Here is a 24,161-nt window from a genome sequence, read left to right as displayed (position 1 = left end):
GTATAGTGTTGGTCTTTGAAAGTCATGATTGGGAAGGTATATCTTTCACTTTTGCACTAGCGAACTTTTACGCGCAGACCTAGATAAAGGAATTTTAATTCATAAAATAGCACGTTATGGTGGTAGGTCTTGTCGTTTTAAATTGTAGGGCCACTACAGTTTGGACCGGTCCATATTTTGGGAACTGCCTAAGCTTCGGCGATAGATATTCAATAGTTATTCCTCTGTATGTGTCTCCATGCTAAATTCTTTTTATAATATTTAAATACAAATTAAAGCACTTCTGCTTTAAAAAAAAAAAAAAAAAAGCCTTTGGAAGGGCTTGTCTTATTCCCTGTTTTGACCCCTCGTGCCGTACAAAATTCCCTGTACGGCACATCAATAATGCAGGCATCTCTTTCGATTCTAGTAATTCTTTCCAGTTTCCACTATCGCACTTTACAATTTCTTAATGGAAGAACCGAAAACTAAACACGTCGTATCCTCTATACTGATGATCAGAAAAGCAGCAGCTTCGACAGGTTTAAAATCACTCATGTGAACCGTAAAAAGTTCAAGTTGAAGTTTATATTTTTATGTACTAAGCTTTCGCAACTCCTATCTTTGGGACTTTTTTAAATTATAGGTAAATATGAATTTATGAAAGACTTTTTCTTAAATTATACGATGAATCATAAACAAATAGTATTATTCATATCAACTTTAAATATATAAATTAATATACATTTATATATATAATCACTTAATTATGTGTCATTTTATTCATATTTTAAAAAAATTCAATTATATAATAATATAATATAAATATATATTTATTTATATACTTTAAATAAATACGTGTAGCTATCTACCTCTTTCCAAATAAAAACGAATTTACCGGTGGATTGTGATTAGATGAAATTTACTCATGTTTTAGTCATCATCCACCAAGATGCAAATGAAATGAATAATATTAGTGTACAAATGTTGTGAAATTAATTAACTTACTTGAGACTTTGAATTGACTTGCACACTTACACAAGAGAAAATCAATAACAATTATTAATCAATTAAAAACACACGATATTTATATAGTTGGACAATGTGTATACAAACACGAAGGAGACATCAATATTATTAAAGTGAAAAAAATTGTTTTGAACAATAAATAGTGCAAACTGGGGTTTTACTGTCATTTATTATAAATAATTATTGAGTCATTAAAACGGGTATTCCATTTTATATAATGATCATTCATTGATTAGTTGATATACAATTGTATTTGTTGTATTGTTGTTAGAATGATTATTCCTTCCTTGTGTCCGTATGAAGAACACAATATGCAAATTTCAGTAGAGCTTTTTGCATAATTCAACAGACCAAAACTCTGTCAAATTTTCTACTCACCGCAAGCGTTCTAGCGGACACTAGAAGACTTCCCTTTGCTTTCATGTTCGGCTACCTCCTATGGATATTGTGGTGCCATCTTACTCTTGGATTAAAAAGCAAAAAACTTTGACCACCAATCATAGTGAAAGAGCCACCAACGAGAGTAAGTGAATCCAAACGATCTTCTTGTTTGATTTGAAAATACATAAATTACCCCATAATCTGATCTTAGTTAAGATTTCGGGTGAGCGTGATTCTTATTGTAGTTTTGAAATTAACTTCCGTTGCCACAAACAGTTTTGATTTTATAATTCACACCCAACAATAATGATTTAAATAACTCAAAATTACAATATTTCATTATAATATTATTCACTATTTGCATAGTTTATATATATTATTCTTGCATTTAATAAAATTTTTTATCTTAGTGAAGTGCGTGCCCTATTCTCATATGGCATCTGGAAAGGGTGGTTTACTGATTTAGAAAAACACTCGAATTGCACGTGCGCACGAGAATGGCTCAACAATGTGTACACAGATTATAAATACAAGATTAGGTTTTGGACATGGCGCCAACTGAGTCAACTGTGAAAAGTTACTTCTTGTTAAGGTAAAACAGCATATCTCTTGTAAGGATGTATCAAGTTCGCTTGTCCACCATTTGATTTCTTCTTGATGCATAATGAGCGAAGATCCGACTTGCTTCCTGCTATAAAATGCCATACGCATCAGTAAACTCTTCTCCAGTAGGGTTTTAAAGAATGAATAGTAAATTTCAAACCCTAGAGGGATTCAGGGAGTGGCATTGGTACTCTCATAATTGTAGAGCTCAATAGGCATGCAGTATGTCATAGCTCGATCTGAATGATCGTATTTAGGTTTTACTGTCTATTTTGTTCCCACATGAAACCAAACATACTAAAATTTAATAATAAAAGAAGTTTTATCCTAAGATACGAAAAAAATTAATTTCACGATGTATATGGTCCATATTATCAAATTCAACTAACTAGTCATTTCTATACACTTTATGTTCTTTGACATACCCTTGACTAGGAGTAAACTGGGGACGTTCCATCAAAGGCAACAAGGTGAAGTTAATTAGCCACGTGCAACAATTTTGTTTAGTAAGTATACATATGCGCCATATGTTTATAATAATTATTTATACATATTTATTTATACAACATATTATAGTAGCACCTGATTAAATGATTTTAAAATAAAAAAAATAAATAATTATATTATTTAATTACAAACTATGATTTCAATTTATATAAATTAATAAAATTTGTTGATACGTATAGCTTTGTTCTTATAGAAGCACCGTATTGAATAAGTGAGGAAGTATCATCAAGATCCCTAAACTGAAATATGAGTTGTAAGCCTCAAAACCACTTGGTGGGTGACACATCAGAAAGAAACTTTGTGGGACCATAGAATTTGTGAATGTCTTGTAGCCTTATAGGAATGGAAGTAACAAATAGAGCTTAGATTGTGAGATGGTGTTACTGCTAAAAGAATAAATTATAGATAGATTGGGCAATAATATAGAAAGATGTTTTGAATTATGTTGGCCTATAAGTCTTTGGAAACAACTGGGAAGGCATAAAGAACTCAACTCCACCCACAGTTCCATTGGCAATTTGGTATATTCTGCTACATGCAACTTGCTCAGTAGGTTTGTTGCTTTTACCTGCTATATAAATGCCCAAATCTGATTGCTTAAGACATCGTGGAATTCTCAAGACAGAGTAGACCTTCCGCCAAACTCTGCTATCTAAATTGTTTTTTGTAGTTGTAGAGATGGCTGTTCACCTCTCAGGGGCTACTGCTTTTGGCCTTTTAGGTGGAAATTCATTATTTATTTCTCTGTCTTTATCCCCTTTGCAGCTTCGAAAACTAAATATGGAAGCACTTAGTTAGCTTCAGTGTAGAATATTATTCATAGTACGGTAACAGATCATCAGCATCATATTATATTTTAACCAATATAAAGATGATATGCAATTTTTTATATTTGACTTCTACTTTAGAAATTATATCATAGAAGAACTAATATGTTCACGATTTGTTACTTGTTTTTCCTGTTGCTGTCAATATTTCAGGAAACATCATTTCCTTCTTGGTCTGCCTTGCTCCCTTGTAAGATTTCAGCTTAATTTTTCCCCCTCTTTTCTCTTTTTCTCTATTATGTCTTTTTGCTTACCCTTTTTATTGAAATACATTATACTAAATTCTAATCAATAGGACTGGTATTACAGGCCGACATTTTATCAAATTTATAAGAAGAAATCAACAGAAGGGTTTCAAGCAGTTCCTTATGTGATTGCTCTCTTTAGTGCCATGCTTTGGATATACTATGCACTCATTAAAGGGAATGCTATGCTTCTCATCACTATCAACACTTTCTGTTGCGTCATAGAGACCGGCTACATTGCTGCCTACCTCTTTTTTGCACCAAAGAAAGCTAGGGTATAATTTTTAAAACACTACTCCCCACAATTCTTTGTTAAAATTTATCTCATTTCCAAATGAAATTGCAGATCGTGGCTCTCAAACTTTTTCTCCTTTTCAATGTATTTGGGTTTGGTGTGGTTTGCCTCCTAACTCTTCTTTTAGCAAAAGGTGCCAGCCGTATCAAGATTCTTGGATACATATGCATGGCTTTTGCTCTGAGCGTATTTGTTGCACCTCTTTGCATCGTGGTAAATTATCATATCTTAATCTGTTAAAGATCGATGTCGACCTACTTGTGGTAATTTTCAAGTTATTTTTTTACATTATGCTTTTGCAGAGGAAAGTTATACGAACCAAGAGCGTTGAGTTCATGCCATTTCCTTTATCATTTTTCCTAACGTTAGGTGCAATCATGTGGTTCTTCTACGGTTTTCTGATTAGGGACTTGAACGTTGCTGTAAGTTCATTAATGAATTTTTTTCTTATCCTTTCATTGTTATAATTGTTTCTTGATTCTTTGCATAAACAGATTCCAAATGTAATAGGGTTTATCTTCGGTGTTCTTCAAATGGTGCTTTACTTGATCTATAAAAACTCTAAGAAAGTGCTCAATCAACAACCAAAACTTCAGGAATTATCAGAACATATAGTTGATGTCCTCAAACTAAGCACAATAGTGTGTTCAGAACTGATGACTCCAGTGGTTCCGCAACTGAATGCCGTTGAAAATGAAGTTATAATTGAGGATCAAACAATGTTGACGAAACAAATTGAAGAAATTACCAAGGCCAAGCAAATCATAGATCCTTCCACTTAAGTTTAGCTAATGACCGAGTATCCATGTGGGTATTAATTTTCTGATTCACTGTTTATCGAATATGTAAGTCCAAAGTCCTTAGTCTGTCACATAAAAAAATAATCTTTGTGGAACTGTAATTTCTGCTTTATTGTAAAAATGAATATCCAAAAAATTTATGTGGGCAATTAATTTGCATATTTCTTTCTTTTGATTATTCATATTTAGAGAGATAAATGACAAATGGAACTAGTAATATTTATTAGATGATTAAAAATAATGTGATTGGCTTAGGATGAGATTCCTTTCTTGTGAAGTTAAAACTTTTACAAATTAATAAATTAATACTACAAATGTGAGTGTTTTGTCACAATAAAGTTTAGTTAAAAAATATATAAACTCAAAATGGTAACGGAATCGCATTATGGTTTTTGATGTAGAAACTCTTATCAGCCAAGCAACCATATGCTTTATAATTTCGAAGAAAGAGAACAAAAGAAATTCCTGAGAAGGAAAGTTTGACTAAAAGTGCTGTGTCACGTTATTGCAGGGGGAAAAGTGACCTTTTATTTCACAAAGAGCCATAATAACCTTATGAATCTCTAATTAACCTGTTAAGCCATCAATTGGTAAAGTCTCATGAGCAGTGTTTAAAAAGACGTCTTGAATCCCAGTTTCTAATTTTCTTCTGCAAGCATTCTAGCTATTTGAGATATATGTTAACAGATAGCAAGGACTCGACATTGGCTTGGCATAAATTATATCTCCTTAGCACTCTGCATGCCTTAATTAGGGTTTAACCCAAAATCAGCACTTAAAGTTATTGGCATCACATGTTAATGCCAAAAGTATATTATACAATTACTTTTGGATTCATTTTCGAGTATTCTGTAATAAATCCAAGACTCGATATTAAGCAAATTCAAAGGCTACAGTGGTAAATTTTCTTTTTATGGATTTCATTAGTTCGATGAGTATGAGATTAAGTTTACCTTAATTAAAGTAAGTTAGACGACTCGATGCATATGCAAAGTGCCTTTGGTATATTCTTGTTGCAAGTCAAATCAGTTAGACTTGGGGTAAAATAACCTTGTTATGTCTTCAATAACTTGTAAATGGAGCTTTAGAACTGAGAGAATTTTGTGAAAACTCGACCTCATATCTAGGCTTGAGCTTGACTTCCATGATTTGAATTAAATTCAGACGAATCCCTAAATAATAGTAACCATGTTAACTTTGAATTTTTTTTTGGGTTAATATGAAAGTTAATTTGCACTTGAACATAATCTGGATAAAATATAAATAAATTATCGTTGATCAAGAGTATAATTATGAAATATCCCATTTCATACCCAAGTCTTTTACATGAATTATTAGATTTTGTCAAATTTACTTGCTCTTCACGTTGAGAATGAATTTTGTTCACTGTTGTGTGAGGTGAAACCCTAGTGAGCGATATAACATACGATTAAAACAAATTCAAAAAGGCTTCTTTTAGTCCCAGATCTAAACATAATGGAGAATCTGAGATTCTTGGTATAGTGTTAGATGACTCGAAAGCAAGCTTGTTTGGACCTATAGAGCCTTTATGGTGTTATATACTTGCCGCTGGAGACGACAGTTACAGAGTAGGATCAGAGTTACTTCCTATATTACTCCCTTTATCCCAAGAGATAGCGGTTTCTCAAGTAAAAGAAGTATTCGTTCTGTTCCCTTAACACAGAAGTAAGGAAAATTTTAGAATGGAATCCAGTGAATATAATTACTTGCTTCATCTATTTATGTTTTGGAAAAACTTGCTAAATCAAAGTGTCAATCATCATATATGGAAGAATTACGTGGGGAGGTAAGAGTAGGTTTTATCTGGGGTGGATTCCACTGGAAAGCCACTTCTCACTGGTGTATATGCAAAATGATAGTTAGGTGAGATTTGTGCTTCTTCCATTGAGATCTCGACCATACAATTTTTTTCGGATGAGTGTTTGCCCAACTTATAATTAAATGACAGTCCAATAAAATCAATTATCTCAAGATATATATATATATATATATATATATATATATATATATATATATATATAGCTTTTACTTACCTAATTATCATTGTAGTCTTTCATAATTTTCAGTTAAGAATAATATAATGTAACAAAATTCTATTGAACAAAACTAGGAAACGTTCGTTGTCTACCGGCCGTCTAAGACTCTTCATATGAGAACACCTTTCTATTGGGCTAGTACGTAAAGAAAACAATAAATATAGGAGAAAATATTAAAGAAGCAATTAAAATCCATGCACTTATCAGAATGGACGAATTAATCTGTTTGAAAATGAGTACAGCTGAACTCCATAACTGAGTGGAGGATCACTAATTCATTCTCCCCACATTATAATAATAAAAGATAGGAGTGGGTCGTTGTCCCCGAAAAAAAATCTCAAAGAGTTGTGATGGCACCTTCCCATTACATCAATGGCTTGAGGAGTCTACAATTTCAGTTTCCATCAAGCTGTCGATCTCATCAAAAGCCAAACGCATAGTTCATTAATGAATTCTAGATATTATCCTGCTTATAAAAGCTCAGCTTTCAGTGATGCGATTACCACTGCATGCAAATAGTTGCTTTCAGAGCACCAAGTTAGTCTCCATCGTTAAGTTTATATATCAATCACTGTCCCTCTTTTGACTTTAAACTCAAGCTTTTGTTAAAGCATACTTAACTTACACCTTAAATTTATTGACATGATAATCATAAACTAAACCTATACTTGTTTTCGTGTCTCATTTAGATTTATGTTCTCTGCTATCAGTTTGTAGCCGATGCAATTACACGTCCTCAACTGAAAAGAGGACCTGTTAATGTTAAATCCTTTTGTTTTTTTATATTTGAAGAAAAGCCGAAATGCATGTGCTGGTTGATGCTCTATTTTACTTGTTTGAAGAACATTAACTCAGAATTTTTGTTCCTCTATATAACGTCAACGTTCCTGTAGCATATTTTGACCACTACTTAACCAGAGATTTATCCAGCGTCAAAAGGTGCATTAAGCAAAACATTGGATTTACTTAAAGGAGTTTCTTACATTTGGGTTTTTGTTTTTTCCATCCATTATAGGTTCAGACTTCAGAATCTTGAGTAATTGTAATCCTGGTTCTCTAATCCTCTATTAGACTAGTTTCTTAGTTGTCGTTTTCTCCTCTTTATTCACCCTCCTCGTATTCTTTCTAAAATCCTTCTGCATTGTTTTATAATAAAACTTTTAATCTAACATCAATATATTGGTTTAGCTTTGAACTTTTTTTTTTTAATCCCGTCTATTACAGTTGGTCAAATCAACTTTTTTTTTTTTAAGTAATTCAATTAAAGAAAAGTAGTAATATGTATACAAATAATATAATTTTATATACAAATAATAATATGTTATTATATAATTAAATATTATTTTATTTCTAATTTAAAATTATTTAATCAAATGACAATATATCATTATATATGCATAATATTATGTTCATTATTTGTATTTGTTTTACTGTTTCAAAAACCTAAACCGTCATAACTTCCATCCATCCAAACCCAAACCCATCAAAATCATCTCTCACTCACTCACTAAAACAGTGGAATAATGAGGGTTTGACATTTTTACAAATTTAAAAATTTGTAATTCAACCTTTACAATTCAAATTTGAAAACCTTAACCACCACGACCTCCACCCATCTAAATCCGAACCCACCACAACCCCCACCTACCCAAACCAACTCAATTTCCATCAAGCTGTCAATCTCATCACAAGCCAAGGTGCCAAACTCATGATTATAAAAGCTCAGCTTCCGGTGATGCGATTACCACTGCATGCAAATCAATTGCTTTCAGAGCACCAAGTTAGTCTCCATCTTTAAGTCTATATATCAATCACTGTCCCTCTTTAGACCTTAAACTCAAGCCTTTATTAAAGCATACTTAAGTTAAACCTTAAATTTATCGACATGATAATCATAAACTAAACCTATACTTGTTTTCGTGTCTCATTTAGATGGTTAGCCCTAGTCTGTGGCCTGTGCATTTACACGTCTGCAACTGAAAAGAGGACTTGTTAAATCCTTTTTTTATGCGAAGAAAAGCCGAGATGCATGTGCTGGTTGATGCTTCATTTTATTTGTTTTAAGAATCTCACTACATCTTTCATAACTTTTTTTGGTAACATTAACTCAGAATTTTGTTCCTCTATATAACGTTTAACTTTCCTATAGCATATTTTAACCACTACTTAACCAGAGATTTATCCGAAGTCAAAACATTGGATTCCTTGAAGGAGTTTCTTACATTTGGGCTTTTGTTTTTACCATCCATTTTAGTTTCAGACTTCAGAATCTTGGGTAGTTGTAATCCCGGTTGATGCTCTAATTATAATGAACAAATGGATAGCTGGTAAAATTAGGACAAAGGAAATTCTGGTAATTAAAACTACAATGCAAAATTGTTACACTTTTGTTGACATTTTCTTTCACTATTATCTGAATACTAACATTCAGTTGAAGCACAATGATTATGGAAGCTAGTAATGAGAGATTTCCTCTTAATATTTGAAGACTTGATAGATTGATCACAAATTAGAGTATTTTTAATTTTAAAACATTAAATATTTATTCTCAATGATAATATTATAAGATGATTGGATTTTTTAAACTAGATAATTATAAAAAAGAGTTTATATCAAACATATAGAATTTGATATCAGGTTGTGAGTAACATGGTAAATTTACTTTCTAATACAGTAACACAATCCTATTCCATTAACGGAATTAAGTTTAAGGTGAAAACATATGATTTATGCATTAAGTGGATGAAATTATGTTTTAAGATCATCAAGCCTAGGTTGGGAAAATGTAAACCACTGTTGTTCTAATGAAAATGACCAAAAAAAAAAAAAAACATGCATAGTCAACTGATGCCCAATCGGAATATGGGCATTCATAACCCAACCAAGTCCAGAGTATGGAACACAATGAAGCCATAGACATTCTTCTTGTACATCGTACCTGCAATTACCAGAAAAAGCATTAGTGAAGATGAAACTGAGACTCATCTACCACTTCAAGAATTGCAAAGAAACCATATCACATTCACAGGGTACCTAATCGGGGTATTAAATCCTCAATCCTCAATCCTCAATCCTCAGATCTAGAAAATTATTGTCATGCTTTTATAAAACCAAAATAGAACTGCTAACCATTTACCAAAGTAACTCTAATCTAGAATGAATGGCTTGGTTACAAAGCACAAGGTTTTCTGTAAGTTTTTAGTGACATTACGGGAAACTGAATGAAGATCCACATCCAAATTAGGTCCAGATATTTTTGTCATCTAAAAGGTTCTGCATTCTTCTTTGTTATACATATCTCTACCAATTTATTCTAAACCCTAATACTATCATTTTAAACTTTAATACAGTTTTCAATGTCTCTTATGGCCATAAAATCTATCATATCATATCACCCTTTTTGAAAACTGTATTAAAGTAATGGCTGCTGAATTCTTCAACAGAGTTCTCATCTCTATCAACGTAATTTTCATGAGTATTGGATGTTAGAGAATGGCCTGAACAAGCAGCAGATCTGTCAGCACTCATTTCTTGTGTGGCACGATCAGTAACTTGTTAAGAGATGTAAAGCATGTCATTGACAATTGGATGGCCAGTATATTGCAAATGCACATTTATCTGCATCAGGAGAGTTTGTAATAGGAAAAATAAGCCTTTATCCTGACCTAAGAATTCAAATTTAAGTGAATCATCTTTCATAATTATATGACTTATCTTTTCATAACAACAACTTAGAAGTCATTTGTCTATACTAGAACACCAAGCAGATTTTTTATGCCTCTCTTGAAGTGTTGGCACTGTATATTAACATGCATCTGTCCACTGAAAATTATCTTACTTGATGAGTCCAGCCAGTGATTGGTTTGCACAAGACAATACTATGAGTTCCATTTGTACTAATCCTGGTAAACTTTGCACAAGCAGCCTTTCCCTTCAAGGAAGAGTCACCCACCTGCGCACAACAGAAGATGCTTCTGGTTCAGTAATTGAATTACTAATTTCCCCTACATAATCCAAATGACTGATAACAGGAGGCAGAAAAGTGAACTGGGTACACAGACAGGATCACTTGCCAACAGCACTAAAAAGACTTTCATACACAAAATATCCCAGGATTAGAAATGCAACAAGCAACAACCGTGCAAAAAAATAGTATCATGCGCCTGTTGAACACGTTGCATACTTGAATATTTATTTTCTAATATTCTCCTTTTAATAACTTGGCTATACCAACCACAAAGAATAGCTTTTCTATGACAAAAGAAGACTAAGAATGCCACCCACGACACAATCTAATAAAAACTGAGAATCTTCTGAAGGCCAACAGCACATCATTCCTTATTTAATATCGGCCAACCAACTCGACCTTAAATTATTACCTTCATGACTGCACTTTTCTATTTATACAGCTAGTTGCAGATAGACCCATGTTTCATATCTCAGGAATTAACTGTACATTTGAACTTGTATTAGAAAAAAAATATTAGAGCATAGGCCCAGTTGCCATCCAGCAATAGTGCCAAGACATGCATGCTTCTAGTGTTCTGCATGAGACAAAACTGAGCAGCACGAAGTTCCAATGCCAGTCCCTCACCATGATCTCGCTATTTACAGTCTCATGGTTAATGGTAACTATAGTTCTACAACTGAGGGAGTAAACAATGTGCCTCACCTCTGCAGTGCTCCTTCCTTCCCAAGCATCATAGTTTATGTTTACATTATTAGAGCTAAGGTTTCTGTTTTTCACAAGAAAGAGAGAGTGAGAGAGCAAAGGGCACATGATTAGGGTTGGACTCGAACCGAGCCCGTTCGAGCTCGAGCTTGGCTCGAACAAGCCTGAAACGAGCTCGAGCTCGGCTCGAACAAGCCCGAAACGAGCTAGCCCTATACAAGCTCAGTCGAGCTCGAGCTCAAGCTACTCGCCAAATTTTCCAATTAAAAATTTTGATACAAAATGACGTCGTTTGGACCAATATGTATAAAACGACGTCGTTTGGACCAATATGTATAAAACGACGTCGTTTTAATAACGAAAACGAGCTGAGCCGAATTTGAGCTTGGCTTCCACGAGCTCAAGTTCGAACTCGAACTCGAACTCGAACTCAGCTATATGTAAACCGAGTTGAGCTCAAGCTCGAGCTCGGCTCGGCTCGAATCCAGCCCTACACATGATGGACATGGACCAAGAGAAAAATAAAGGATAAGGGTGAGCAGTTTTGAGGAAGCGGGCAACAGTTATGGTGAGAAAGTGGGGCTGAGGGAGGAGAAAAATGGGGAAAGATGGAGGACATGCAGGAGTAGTTATGCAATAGACAAGTATAAAAGGAGGAGTTGTGGGAGGATGGAGCAAGGAAAATCAGTAAGGAAGCCCAAGCATAGGAGAGTTCTGGCCTCTAGAAAGCTAATAGGATTGCGTTTTCAGGTTTATGTTATTAGAACTCGGAAATGTAATATCATGGTGTAAAAGTAAAAGAGATCGATTCATATCAAGTTGTAGGAATGAATGGAAGTTCACACTTTCCTTCCTGCCCATATAATAGAGAGGGCATAAATCCATAGGTTTCAAGAATTCTCCAATAATGAAGCATAGGACAATAGTCATATCATAAGCATACTCGATCATCCTATTAATCACAATAACTAGATCAACATAAAGGTCATAAAAGGAAAAACTCTGACTCTAAATGAAACGAAGATTGAAAAGAATTATATATTCCAATTGTCTATTGTTAGGAACCTAGCTCTTATTCAACTAAAACATAAAATCAAAACACAAAAAACATAATAAATTAAAATATTTCATTAATTAAAACATTACAAGATAAATCGAACAATTCGAAGAGTTCGGGACCTCCCATTTTTCGGCCATTCGAGGTGCCAGAGACCTCCCATTTCCGGTCATTCGAGGCGTCGGAGACCTCCCTAAATCAGCCAAAGGTGGCTGCCCTCAAACCCAAACCATAATATTTTTCTTCTCTTCCCATTTTCAAATTCAAAACATATATTTATAATAAAAATAGACCATTTGATTGATGACAAGTGTCTCAATCCTAACATTTCTCTCCCCTTCAAAATCATTTTGTCCTCAAGATGAGTTTTTTTTTTTATAATTTTTCTTTTCTGATTTTTTTTATTTTTAATTTTTAATTTTTTTTTCTGATTTTTTTTATTTTTAATTTTTTATTCTTTTCTGAATTTTTTTTTAATTTTTTTTTTCCAAACGTGCCAGATCTTTCTTTTTCTCTTCCCAAAAAGTTGTCTTCTCTTTTCTGCGTTTTCTCTTCCCAAAGCTTCTGCCTTCTTTTTTTTTTCGCTTTCCCTTTCTCTTTTTCCAACGCCCTAGCCTCCACCTTTTTTCTATTTCTTTATTTTTTTTTATTTCTCTCTCCTTTCTCTTTCCTTCTTCTTTCCTTCTCCTTGTCTTTTTCTTTTCTTCTTTCTTCTTCCTTCTGTCTTTTGTTTTTTTTTTCTTTTTCGCTTCCGTCGGCGTTTCATTTTCTTCTCCTTCTTCTTCTTCTTCTTCTATTTTCGTTTTCCTCTTCTTCTCTTTTTGCGCTTTCGGACTCATTTCTCCCTGTGATGATTTTTCTTCAAGTCAACCTCCTCCATGAACATTTTCCGGCGACTCATCACTTTTCCGATCATCATCTATCTTCTTCATTGGATCGAACGCGCTCTGATACCATTTGTTAGGAACCTAGCTCTTATTCAACCAAAACACAAAATCAAAACACAAAAAACATAATAAACTAAAATATTTCATTAATTAAAACATTACAAGATAAACCGAACAATTCGAGGAGTTCGGGACCTCTCATTTTCAGGCCATTCGAGGTGCCGGAGACCTCCCATTTCCGACCATTCGAGACGTCGGAGACCTCCCTAAATCAGCCAAAGGTGGCTGCCCTCAAACCCAAACCATAATATTTTTCTTCTCTTCCCATTTTCAAATTCAAAACATACATTTATAATAAAAATAGACCATTGGATTGATGACAAGTGTCTCAATCCTAACATCTATCTAGTCCTAGGTGCAACTCTCTTCACACAATTATGTAAACAAAATTACATTGCTAAATTGAGTGATATACAAAGCTATCCTTGCATAATAACTTGTAAGTTTATAATAAATCAATATTTACAAAATAAGGATTTAACTAGCTTCCCTCAAAATTATTATAGCTATTCATAAGACAGCCTAGCAAGTAGTTCCAAATAATATAGATGCAAGCACACACAGAGAGAAGAGAGAGAGCAACAAGTTGAACCTTAAAGGGGTTGACTAGTTATACATGGTCAACTAGAATTTCAAATTCCAAACTCAAATCTTATTGTGAGTGTAGAAACCAAACACAAGCACAGATCATTTGTAACAGCCAACTTACTTGTACAAATGGGGCGTCTTCTAAACAGCCAGTACATCTGGTTCCTTCTAAGAAAAGTCATCACTGGTGGTAGGAGTGTGCATGATCTAGTTTAGAAAATTATTCAAACCAAACTGAAAAAAAATAGTTTGACAAAATTTCAAATCAAACCAAATCACTTTGTGCTTCAAACAAAACAAAGCCAAACCACACTGAAAAATTGTCTCTTGGTCTAGTTTGGATTACAATTTGGGCATATAAAATGTATTTATTTCCCATTTTTATTTTTGCAATCATCATAGCACAATTATAACAATCAAATTAAGATTGGTGCAAGAAAGAATAAAGTGTTCATAAACTTATATGTAAATGGCTGCAAAATCAACAATCATATTAAAACCTATTATAAAAATTTAGTATAGTTCAGTCTGCTTCAGCGGTTTGAACTAATTTTTGCACACACCTAACTAGTGGTTCATGCCTATAATATTTGTGACATCAGTTGCAAATTTGGTAACTCACAAAATACAATTCTACACGCAAGGTAAAATTCAAATCAACAACACATGAATCAATTAAGTTAAGTTTAATAAAACAAGGTTATCTGATAACTTAAAGAGCAAACAAACCTGTGCACGAAATGGCTAAGTTTTTGTGATGATTTAACCATGTCTGAAACGGTCACCATCACAGCATCAACTTGTATCCTTCCACATTTGACAGAACTAACCTAAAGTGTCAAACATGTAATTAGAAAAAAGACAAGCTCCCAAAATTAAAAGATGAACAACAAAGACTGATTCAATCAATTCAATTAGAGAAAAATAATAATAATATCAAGAAAAAAAAATCAAAGACATACACCAATGAATATAACAATGATCGAGTTCATCAAGACACGTTTCACTGAAACACAAAAATAAATCAAGGATCAAGCAGAGCGATTAAGGCCCACATGCATAATACTCATAAGGTCATCCTTTGAACTCTTCAGTGAACAAATCAACGAATGTTTTTTCCAGCCCAGCGGCTTTTAACCTGAAAACAATTAATACAAATAAACCGCCTTCAGGATTTTTTTAGGGTTTTCTCGAAATAGCAAAAACTTTTGGATTCTTTCACAACTCAGGCATCGAGATGAACCAGAAGAATTACGGTCTTACATGGCAACTCCCTGCATAATTCCCGCCAAATTTTAAGATTTCTCATTATTTGGAAAACAATTAAGAGTGAAGTTAAAGCTTAATTGATTTACCATCTCGAAATATAGTCTTGATTCTCAGGTCGATTTGATGACGTTTGCCAACTAATCTCCATCTTCTTCTTCTCTTTGCCTCCTCTCTTGCTCAGAATTATTTCAATTTTTTAATAGTCACTTGAAAAATTACTAAGTGCAAATCTAAACGCTGTCGTTTCATTTTTAACACTAAACGACGTCGGTTTAAACGCTGTGTAAAGTCGTCGTTTTGCGTTTGTCAACACTTGGTCTGCTTCAGCTCACCAACAAAACCACTATCAGTCCTTCCCCAAACCGCCAGAAAAAAAAAAAATAAAAAGAAATAAAAAAATTAAGAATTCACGACCAAAGCTTGATCGTTAGCTCTACCCCTACGACTACAAGATTTGGTATATTTTCGTAAATTTGTCTTTCATTTGATTTAGATTGTAAAAAGGGTGGATCATTTATTTGAATTGCGATTTAGTTATTGTTTCAGGGATAGATCCGATGAACTCAAATCCTCAGAGTTGGAATACGTGGAACTGATTGATTGATTGGTTGGTAGGAAGAGAAGTCAAGTCAACTGAAACAAATGCCGGAGGAGGATTTGGTTGATATAAAATTTAGACTGTACGATGGGTCCGATATTGGTCCTTTCCGTTACACGGCAACGTCAACCGTCGACATGCTTAAGCAGAGAATCGTTTCTGATTGGCCCAAAGGTTAATCTAAATTTTGCGTTATCATTTGACTGCAGTAATTTGACCCAAATTATGATTATAATATATTTTTTATGGAGTTAAAATATTCTACTAGGCTTAATTGTTGATGTTTGAACCCCAGCTCAAATTGGTTATGAGCTTTTGGGATATCATGAGTGAGTGTATATATGAGTGCTTATTGTATGAGTTCTGACACATTATGCTGAATAATGCAGTATGTTTAACACATGTTAATGATATTAATTGGCCTATGGATGTAAACTTTGTTACTTGTATTGAATAATTGCTTTCTTTTGGTGGGTTTTGTTGGAAATAATTAGGAGTATAACTTTCAGGGAAACTTGATAACCTTAAGTTACTAAAGACTGTTGTTTGGGTTTGGCTGATAGTATGTTGTTGTCTGTAAATTGTACACCTTCAGACAAAGGTATAATAATTGAGCATTAAAGCTTTGATCAACTTGTGTTCACAAATATCAGTATTGAGAGAAGTTATGGTTTCTGTTAGTAATTTATTTACCCATAATTATAGGCAAACTGTTGAATTAGATCGTTGATAGGAGATATGTCCTCATTCCAAGGGACTCTGATTTTTTTATTCTTTATGTGCTTATGTTGTCCTTTTATTAGGTAAGACAATTGTTCCCAAGGCAGTGAATGAAGTCAAATTGATAAGCTCTGGTAAAATTTTGGAGAATAACAAGACTGTTGGCCAGTGTAAAGTACCTTTCGGTGATGTACCTGGAGGGTTCCTTATAATGCATGTTGTTGTACAGCCATCTCTAGCAAAAACAAAAACAGGTATTTTTAATTTTATCTTGACGGGAAATAATTTTATTTGTATGATTTTACTTTATTTGTCCTTGATGGCTTCAAGTCTAACTCATGAATGACACTTTAAATTGATTTGAATTGACATAATTAGCATGTGAACCTTGTATGCTTATTGACATAATGGGAGCTGGGATTGCATGTGGATATGGTACCGTAACTTCATATCTGCAGCAAGTACATTTTGGTATTGATAACTTTTTCTTGGTGAATTTTTTATATTTTTCATTCATTATTTAATATTTGAGCCCTTTTTTATACTTGACATGAGAGTGTTATTGTCTGGTTCAAACCAAAGAAAGGTGGCCTTTTGTTCTTTTGTTGTCTTTCTTTGTGGTCAAAAGGTCATCTTCTCCTTTCTTGTATTCTACATATCTCTGTAACAAGATTGTTTAATATGAAAAAAGGACCCAACCCAAGTAAGAAGTTGCATTGATTTTTTCTATGATAAGAATTTGGTCTGAAACCAGAATCAGGTCATTACTGACCTGACCCAAGAAATGGGGAAGGAGTATTATTACTAGATGTTCTCTATTTCCTGTTTTATGTAGTCTTTTAGGCAGTGATTCGTCTAAGGTGGAGAATAAAGGTGGAATTTACTGGACAATACTAACAGGTTATATGTGAAAACATTGTTTTTTTATTTTTTCCCCTCTTTATAAGTAAGATATTTTTTCTTCCTTTCCCTTAATTTTTTCCTGGTTATTGTCTTTCCTTCATGATTTCTCACTTAGTGGGTCACTGATAAAGCTAATTTTAATTTCTCAAATCTGCAAATTGATGCAGTCGGTAAAAGTCTCCAGGTTCTTAAGGTTCCATTATAGTGAACTGTCTGCACTATCCTTCTGGAAAATGTATTGATATAGTTCTTGGTGTGTACAGTATATATTGTCCTTTTCTTTTTTCACCCTCTATTTCTTGCTTATAGCTTTCCGACATTATCCTTCTGTACTCTGTAGTACATTTCTAAGCATCAAGAATTGTTTGGGATCTGTTGGTAACTACTGTTGCTGATATAGTTGGACTTAATTTGCCTTCAGTATTTTGGAGGTAAAAAGCCTCTCAAACCAGGGTTTGTCATTGGTTGACAGATGCTTGGTCCCTATTTGCTGGCTTCTATTTTTACATTTTAAATTGACTGGGCTGCAAAATTCATCCTGTACTTCGTTTGGCTTGTTGCTGAATCTTTCCTATTCTGATATATTCTAATGATGGCTGTGTGCGCAGAAAAGAAGATTGATGATTCACCAAGGAAAATTGTCTGCTCATGCTCCATATTGTGAAGGAAAAAAAAATAGATCAATGATTCACCAAGGAAAATTGTCTGCCCATGCTCCAAGTCTTGGTATAGAATGTTTTTCTTAAGTATCATGTCTTCCTTGTGGATGTATTCATGTTTACAAGTCCTGGTGGTGTTTTTTTTCTCTTTTTAAATAGCTTGAATTATTGTAAGAGTTGTCAAAGCTGTATAGAATACGTGTAAAGACAGTCTCAATGAATGTTCAGAGAAATGGCTGTGTTAATGTTGATTTATTTGTCGTCCATGATATTGTATTTTAGCGCTATCATGGCCTAAGTCTTAAAAGACCACACCAGGTGATAGAAGATATCATTTTTCATACATAAAGTAATTCCCAGTATTACAGAAGCAACCGCCAGGAAAATTCAGTAATGGATATCGGCCAAGCAATGCTCAGTTAATAATTCACAGTTGACAGAGAAGAGACTACAAATCGCTGCATGCAAACCTTCAATATGGGCATTGTTGAATCATAAATAAAAAATTGGGAAGGTAAGGGTAGGTGGAAATAAATCGATCAAAGGCTTTAATAAACGTACACACTCTAAATCTGCTTCAGAACCTTCTCAGCTGCCGCTATTGTTAGTTGGATATCTTCAGATGTATGTGCCAAGCTCGTAAATCCAGCCTCAAACTGTGAAGGTGCCAAGTATACACCTCCTTCCTGCATTCCCCTATAAACTTTGCAAACTTTGCAGTGTCACTCTTCTTGGCATCGGCAAAGTTGTTAACAAGCCCTTTTGTAAAGAAAAATCCAAACATGCCACCGATATATCCTCCACACATTGCATGCCCAGCCTTCTTACCCACATCAAGTATTCCAGTAATAAGTTGGTTTGTGATCTTATTTAAGTATTCATAAGTTCCAGGCTCCTTCAATCGCTTTAGAGTGTGTATCCCTGCAGTCATTGCCAATGGGTTCCCACTTAAGGTCCCAGCCTGGTACATTGGTCCTGCTGGTGCCACCATCTCCATTATCTCCCTCTTTCCTCCATATGCACCAACTGGCAGGCCACCACCAATGATCTTTCCAAGAGTTGTTAAATCAGGAGTTATGCCAAAATACTCTTGAGCTCCATCATAAGACAAACGAAATCCAGTCATTACCTCATCAAAGATCAGGAGAGCGTTATGTTCTTTGGTGAGCTGGCGTATGGCATTAAGAAAGTCGACTTTTGGAGCAATGAAGCCAGAATTCCCAACTACAGGTTCAAGGATAATAGCAGCAATCTCTCCTTTGTGAGTCTTAAAGAGATTTTCCACAGCTGAGATATCATTGAAGGGGGCTGTTAGAGTATCTATGGTGGCTCCTTTAGGGACACCAGGGGAGCCCTAGGGTGGCAACTCCACTGCCAGCCTTGACTAGAAATGAATTGGCGTGCCCATGGTAACAACCCTCAAATTTGATGATTTTTGACCGTGCAGTGAAAGCACGGGCCAGGCGAACCACACCCATGCATGCTTCTGTGCCAGAGTTAACAAAACGTACCATTTCTATGCTTGGAACAGCTGAGATTACCATCTCTGCCAGAACATTCTCTAGCAGACAAGGAGCACCAAAGCTAGTTCCTTTTTTCATTGTTTCAGCCAAGGCTTCAAGTACCTGCAACTAGCTCAGAAATTAGAAAAAAGCTGGTGCTATTATCAGTTGCTAATAACTGGAACACTGATTATTGAGGAACAATTGACCAATACTAGTAACAGATGTAAAATATTTTTTTATTCTTTTTTTTTTTAAGAACCACAACAATTTATCCAGCAGGAGGTAAATGACATAGCACAGGAATTACAAATCCTTTGAGCATCAAAAAGCTAAAACATCAGCGGCAAGACCCAAGGAAGAATCTTGTTTGATGAAAACACTTTCACAATATGGTAAAAAATAAAAACAGAGAAGAAGAATAGAACCTTATCATCTGCATGACCAATTACTGCAGGCCCCCAAGAACCAACATAGTCAATGTACTCATTCCCATCAATGTCCTGCATGCGAGAGCCTTTGACAGAATCAAACACAATAGGCTGTCCACCAACAGATTTAAAGGCACGGACAGGTGAATTTACACCTCCAGGCATCAACTCCTGCCAGCATTGTTCAACAATTTAACAATCAAATATATCAAACAAAGTTTTTGAATGTCAAGAATTAACTTGAAAGAACAAAAGTGAACCTTTGTCTCCAATGCATTCCAAGAATAAATTATGATAATCAATTTTCAGCCTTCAAAAATAGCTCCATCAGGGTGGGGCAAAAAAACTGAGTTTAACATTCAGTTATCATATAATTATTTCAAATTAAATGATAGGTTACAATCTATAATACAAGCTCCGGCATCGTAACACAAAGTTTGAAGAATATCTGAATTTAACACAAGATCATCTATGCTAAATCGAAAAATTCAATATCATAATACAGACAAAACAAAATGCATACAATAATTGAGTACCCAAAGTTTAAGCATATACCCAATTTCACAGATTCAAAAACTACACCACCCATTTCTATACTTGATGAACGAAAATACCACTACAATGATGCCCCAACACTCCCAATTCCACTGTTCGATTACTTAAACCAACGAAATTAACGCTGAACTCCAATCAAATCGACCTAACAACAAACAGAAGAGTTTGACGAAATCAAAAGCCACATGCAATTGAGTTATTCAAAAATTAATTAAATAAAATTATACAAGCAAAACCATATAAAATCTTCCAAAACGGGGGAGTTGTTATGGTGAATACCTTGGCGGCATTGAAAGCTTCTTCAGATTTTTCAAGAGTAAATTTCTTCTTCTTCTCTTCGACAGAGACCGCCATTTTGACGCTACAACGAGGTGAAACAGAAGAACTTCTCCAAGAAATCTTTGATGAACATGAAACCACTAACCCAGCTCCTACACCTGTAAGTGCAGCAGCCATTTTTGCCTATCTCTTTCTCACTTTCAGGTTGTTTGTAGTCAAAGAGATCAGAGCTGTAACTGTAAGAAGGCACATCAACCTGACTTGGGCATATATATAGTACCCTCTCACACGGGGTTGGGCCAACTCTGTGTCAATCTGGATTGGTCCGATTTCTAGTGATCCGTTAATTTTTATTATATTATTATTTTAATTAATACAAATTTGTTCAATTACAGTAAATATCATTGTTTTTATTAATCTCTATTTCAACCCATCAATTAACTTATTAGCTTCCATCTAAAATTATCCCCACATATATTTCAATTTTATAAAATTTCCAAGTGTTCTTTAAAAGTCTCTCTTGAATCCTCTATCAGACTCTCACAACTTAAAATTATAAATAAGTTCTTTTTAATGTGATAAGATTGCTCTTTATTTTAAAAAATAATAATAATAATAAGCCTTATTTGGGCTAAAATACTGCAAATTAGAAATTTAGATTTTCGCTTATCAAAATCTGGCCCATTCCATATATGTTGGAAAATGACATTTGGCGGGATGATTATTGATTAATTTTCCACGTAATCTTGATAATAATTGTATAATTTTGAAAAGAAAAAAAAAGTAATTTTAATACTTGCACTAAAAGAAGGGTCACACCAAAAATTTAAAGTGAAAAAAAAAAATATTGCTAATAGTTTTTGTACCATCTAATACAGTATATGATCAAATAAATAGATAATTTTGAATTAAAGATAAAATCATATTCAATCATATGATAACATATAATGTGAATATATATTTGTGTATCAAAAAATAAATTCGTATAACATTGCTCTATTTTGTAATATCTAACTTACTAAACTTTTTTTTTTCTTGTAATGAAATCAGTATCTGCCTTTAAAGCACAAATTAAGAAATACTTTAATTATAAAGTGTGAGGAATTCCCTTAATTAAGAAACAATAGAAACAAAATCTAAATGTTATCCACGTGGCAATCAACCAGAAAAGAAAAACATTCCTCTAATTGCAGTTAGTAGATTCTCGTAAATCAGGCATATAACAATCCAATATACCATATTACTATATATATACACAACAAGATATTAGAAGTCACCATTTACCAAAATCTTGGCAACATTTGGTGACCATTTCCGTGTTTCCCTTGCTCTATTCTTCCCCAGTTAACTGTCTAAAATGGCCCGACCTTTACAGTGTATAGAATAGAACTCCAAATCAAATCAACCCACCTTACTCTCTGAGCTAGGATCAAAACACCAACACCAACACAAACATAGAGCAAAACCAATTTGTCACAAAAATGGACGACGGTAACTAAATGAGTATCAAGTAATTTCAGCTACCAACCTAGTCCAGCTTTATGAGCTTTATATAAAAGCTTTGTTTGTTATTGTAATTATTAAGAGCAAGCCACCGAAGAAACTGATAGTTGATACCGAAAAGTATTAGCATACTGAAACGAGAGTGTGTCACCATTGAGCAAGGGTTTGCCATCGTTAACAAGACAGTCATTATAGGAAAGGCGCTTGAAAATCTTTGGATTGATGAGATGAGCAGAGCTAAACCATCCACAGTTGATATGAATTCTGGAGATATCACAGCCAGTGTCACAAGCATTTGTGACCTCAACCGTGTATGTTGGTATGCCATTTGGAAGAGGGTCTGTGGGTCCTTGGTTAATAACAATGTCTGCTGTTGTGCATTTCTTGTCCCTCATTCTGTTTGGTTCTTCACTCATTAATGAAGCTGTGCAAAAACAGAAATGAGAACAGAAGAATTATAAATTCAGATAGTGAAAGGACGTGCTTTCAGAAAATAAATAAACACACGACCGACACCGACCCACAAATACTGTAAACATTTACAGACAAAAAACACTTTTCGGAGGTGAACACTTAAATTATTGGAGCATATAGAAAGAGACAGAAACAACACAAAAGCCTAGCTATTACGTGGAGTAGGGGCCATGGTGCTCGTCGCTTTTGCTTTCCAATGTAGAACGTGTCATTTTCGCTTTCAAATCCTCTTTTTCATTTGTTGAAGTTCAATTAAAAAACCCGTCTTTCATTTCACATTAATTGTATTTACTTTCCCCTTGTTTTTCAAGTCAAGATTGCCAGCTAGCTATAGGAAAGGCATGCTAATGTGCGCATCCATCAATCGCAAGAAGCTGATGGAAGCTGAAAGTCTAATTTATCAGGGTATATATCTGCATGCCCGCGTGGGTTGATAACCAAGGGCTATCATTTAAACCCGACGGTGCACGATAGTATCAAGCACAACAGAAAAAAAAAAAAAGGACGTGCACACCTCTGGCAACGACAGAAATGGTACAAATTTGCGCATCTGTAAAAGGCCAAAAAAAATCCTAACAAATAGTTCGTTTCGTGACCCCACAGAGGATTATCAATTTGTTTTTTCTTCACGAATTATGTTCGGCCTAGAATTACAACTCAAAATGACAAAAACGGTTGCCTTACCAGGATCTAGAAGCTTGCGATGAGGACCATGAATGGTATAGTTGCCTCTCTCGAATCTCAAACTTATGAAACTATGGCAAACACCAGGACGTCCTGAATCAAGCATTAAAATAATGAACTACTTTAGTGAATTATATTTTTTCGCGTTTACCAAAAACAAAAGAGAAGAACATAAAGTGAACAATAACAATGATGAAGAAAAAAAATAAAGGACCCTCATGTTCCTAAAAGATAGACAAAACCAAACCCCATAAACAAAAGTAAACATTAAAAGATTAAGGAATTTTTCCAGCTCTACCAGTTATAACTTATTATTAATATTATTATTCGTGGTTTATTTGTTTATAATTATTGAAAAGTGACGAACCTGAGAGAATAGCAAGGAGAAACATTACAACGAGGAGTGCCGAAGCAAGAACCACAACGAATCGGCGACTTAATAGAAAACCTCTCATTACGAGAAAAAAACAAAAAACAACTCACTGAGAATCTAATAAAGCAGTGAAATCGAAAAGTTATGTGAGCCAGACTCGACGTCGTAACTCGGTCGTTGAATCGACGTTTCACTGCTGTGTCTCTCTCATCTCGTCCCAGTCT

The 24,161-nt window shown here is 34.3% G+C and overlaps 5 protein-coding genes across 18 annotated transcripts; 2 read left to right on the top strand and 3 right to left on the bottom strand.

Annotated features, from left to right (window-relative positions):
* Positions 1–3,088: 3,088 nt before the first annotated feature.
* LOC123223315 (bidirectional sugar transporter SWEET10-like) lies at positions 3,089–4,815 on the top strand. Of its 2 annotated transcripts, none has more exons than XM_044646461.1 (6): positions 3,089–3,220; positions 3,480–3,516; positions 3,636–3,846; positions 3,918–4,079; positions 4,169–4,288; positions 4,361–4,815. In XM_044646461.1, the coding sequence occupies exons 1-6, from the start codon at positions 3,178–3,180 to the stop codon at positions 4,646–4,648; spliced, it is 861 nt and encodes a 286-aa protein (XP_044502396.1). In that variant the 5' UTR covers positions 3,089–3,177; the 3' UTR covers positions 4,649–4,815. The 2 variants fall into 2 exon arrangements, with proteins under 2 accessions (XP_044502396.1, XP_044502397.1); XM_044646462.1 differs by having other exon boundaries at positions 3,192–3,321.
* Positions 4,816–9,361: 4,546 nt separating this feature from the next.
* On the bottom strand, positions 9,362–15,454 carry LOC123223313. Of its 11 annotated transcripts, none has more exons than XM_044646457.1 (6): positions 15,343–15,417; positions 15,251–15,261; positions 14,950–15,125; positions 14,717–14,817; positions 14,109–14,194; positions 9,362–9,661 (listed from the first exon to the last, which is right to left on the bottom strand). In XM_044646457.1, exons 3-6 carry the CDS (start codon positions 14,977–14,979, stop codon positions 9,594–9,596), a joined length of 285 nt encoding a protein of 94 aa, XP_044502392.1. In that variant the 5' UTR covers positions 14,980–15,125; positions 15,251–15,261; positions 15,343–15,417; the 3' UTR covers positions 9,362–9,593. The 11 variants fall into 11 exon arrangements, 5 of the variants coding, with proteins under 5 accessions (XP_044502392.1, XP_044502387.1, XP_044502388.1 ...); XR_006503782.1 differs by lacking the exon at positions 14,109–14,194 and adding an exon at positions 10,562–10,675 and having other exon boundaries at positions 15,343–15,415; XM_044646452.1 differs by lacking the exon at positions 9,362–9,661 and adding an exon at positions 9,805–10,274 and having other exon boundaries at positions 15,343–15,454.
* A 105-nt stretch (positions 15,455–15,559) lies between these two features.
* LOC123223314 (membrane-anchored ubiquitin-fold protein 3-like) lies at positions 15,560–18,391 on the top strand. 3 transcript variants are annotated; one of them, XM_044646460.1, is made up of 4 exons: positions 15,560–15,713; positions 15,791–16,028; positions 16,658–16,828; positions 17,818–18,173. In XM_044646460.1, exons 2-4 carry the CDS (start codon positions 15,899–15,901, stop codon positions 17,826–17,828), a joined length of 312 nt encoding a protein of 103 aa, XP_044502395.1. In that variant the 5' UTR covers positions 15,560–15,713; positions 15,791–15,898; the 3' UTR covers positions 17,829–18,173. The 3 variants fall into 3 exon arrangements, with proteins under 3 accessions (XP_044502395.1, XP_044502393.1, XP_044502394.1); XM_044646458.1 differs by having other exon boundaries at positions 15,561–15,713; positions 18,086–18,391; XM_044646459.1 differs by having other exon boundaries at positions 15,563–15,713; positions 15,803–16,028; positions 18,086–18,391.
* A 64-nt stretch (positions 18,392–18,455) lies between these two features.
* Positions 18,456–21,154, bottom strand: LOC123223312 (glutamate-1-semialdehyde 2,1-aminomutase 2, chloroplastic-like). Its single transcript, XM_044646451.1, is given in 5 exon segments — positions 18,456–18,836; positions 18,839–19,488; positions 19,490–19,761; positions 20,067–20,240; positions 20,904–21,154. Coding segments are annotated over 5 exon segments (1,407 nt in total). The 5' UTR covers positions 21,081–21,154; the 3' UTR covers positions 18,456–18,702.
* Positions 21,155–22,180: 1,026 nt separating this feature from the next.
* On the bottom strand, positions 22,181–24,154 carry LOC123224589 (protein TAPETUM DETERMINANT 1-like). Its single transcript, XM_044648329.1, has 3 exons — positions 23,932–24,154; positions 23,565–23,657; positions 22,181–22,830 (listed from the first exon to the last, which is right to left on the bottom strand). Exons 1-3 carry the CDS (start codon positions 24,017–24,019, stop codon positions 22,484–22,486), a joined length of 528 nt encoding a protein of 175 aa, XP_044504264.1. The 5' UTR covers positions 24,020–24,154; the 3' UTR covers positions 22,181–22,483.
* Positions 24,155–24,161: the final 7 nt, after the last annotated feature.

This window comes from Mangifera indica, chromosome 8, assembly GCF_011075055.1.
Source record: "Mangifera indica cultivar Alphonso chromosome 8, CATAS_Mindica_2.1, whole genome shotgun sequence".
NCBI lineage: Eukaryota > Viridiplantae > Streptophyta > Magnoliopsida > Sapindales > Anacardiaceae > Mangifera > Mangifera indica.
This window is presented reverse-complemented; position numbering and strand designations above follow the sequence as displayed.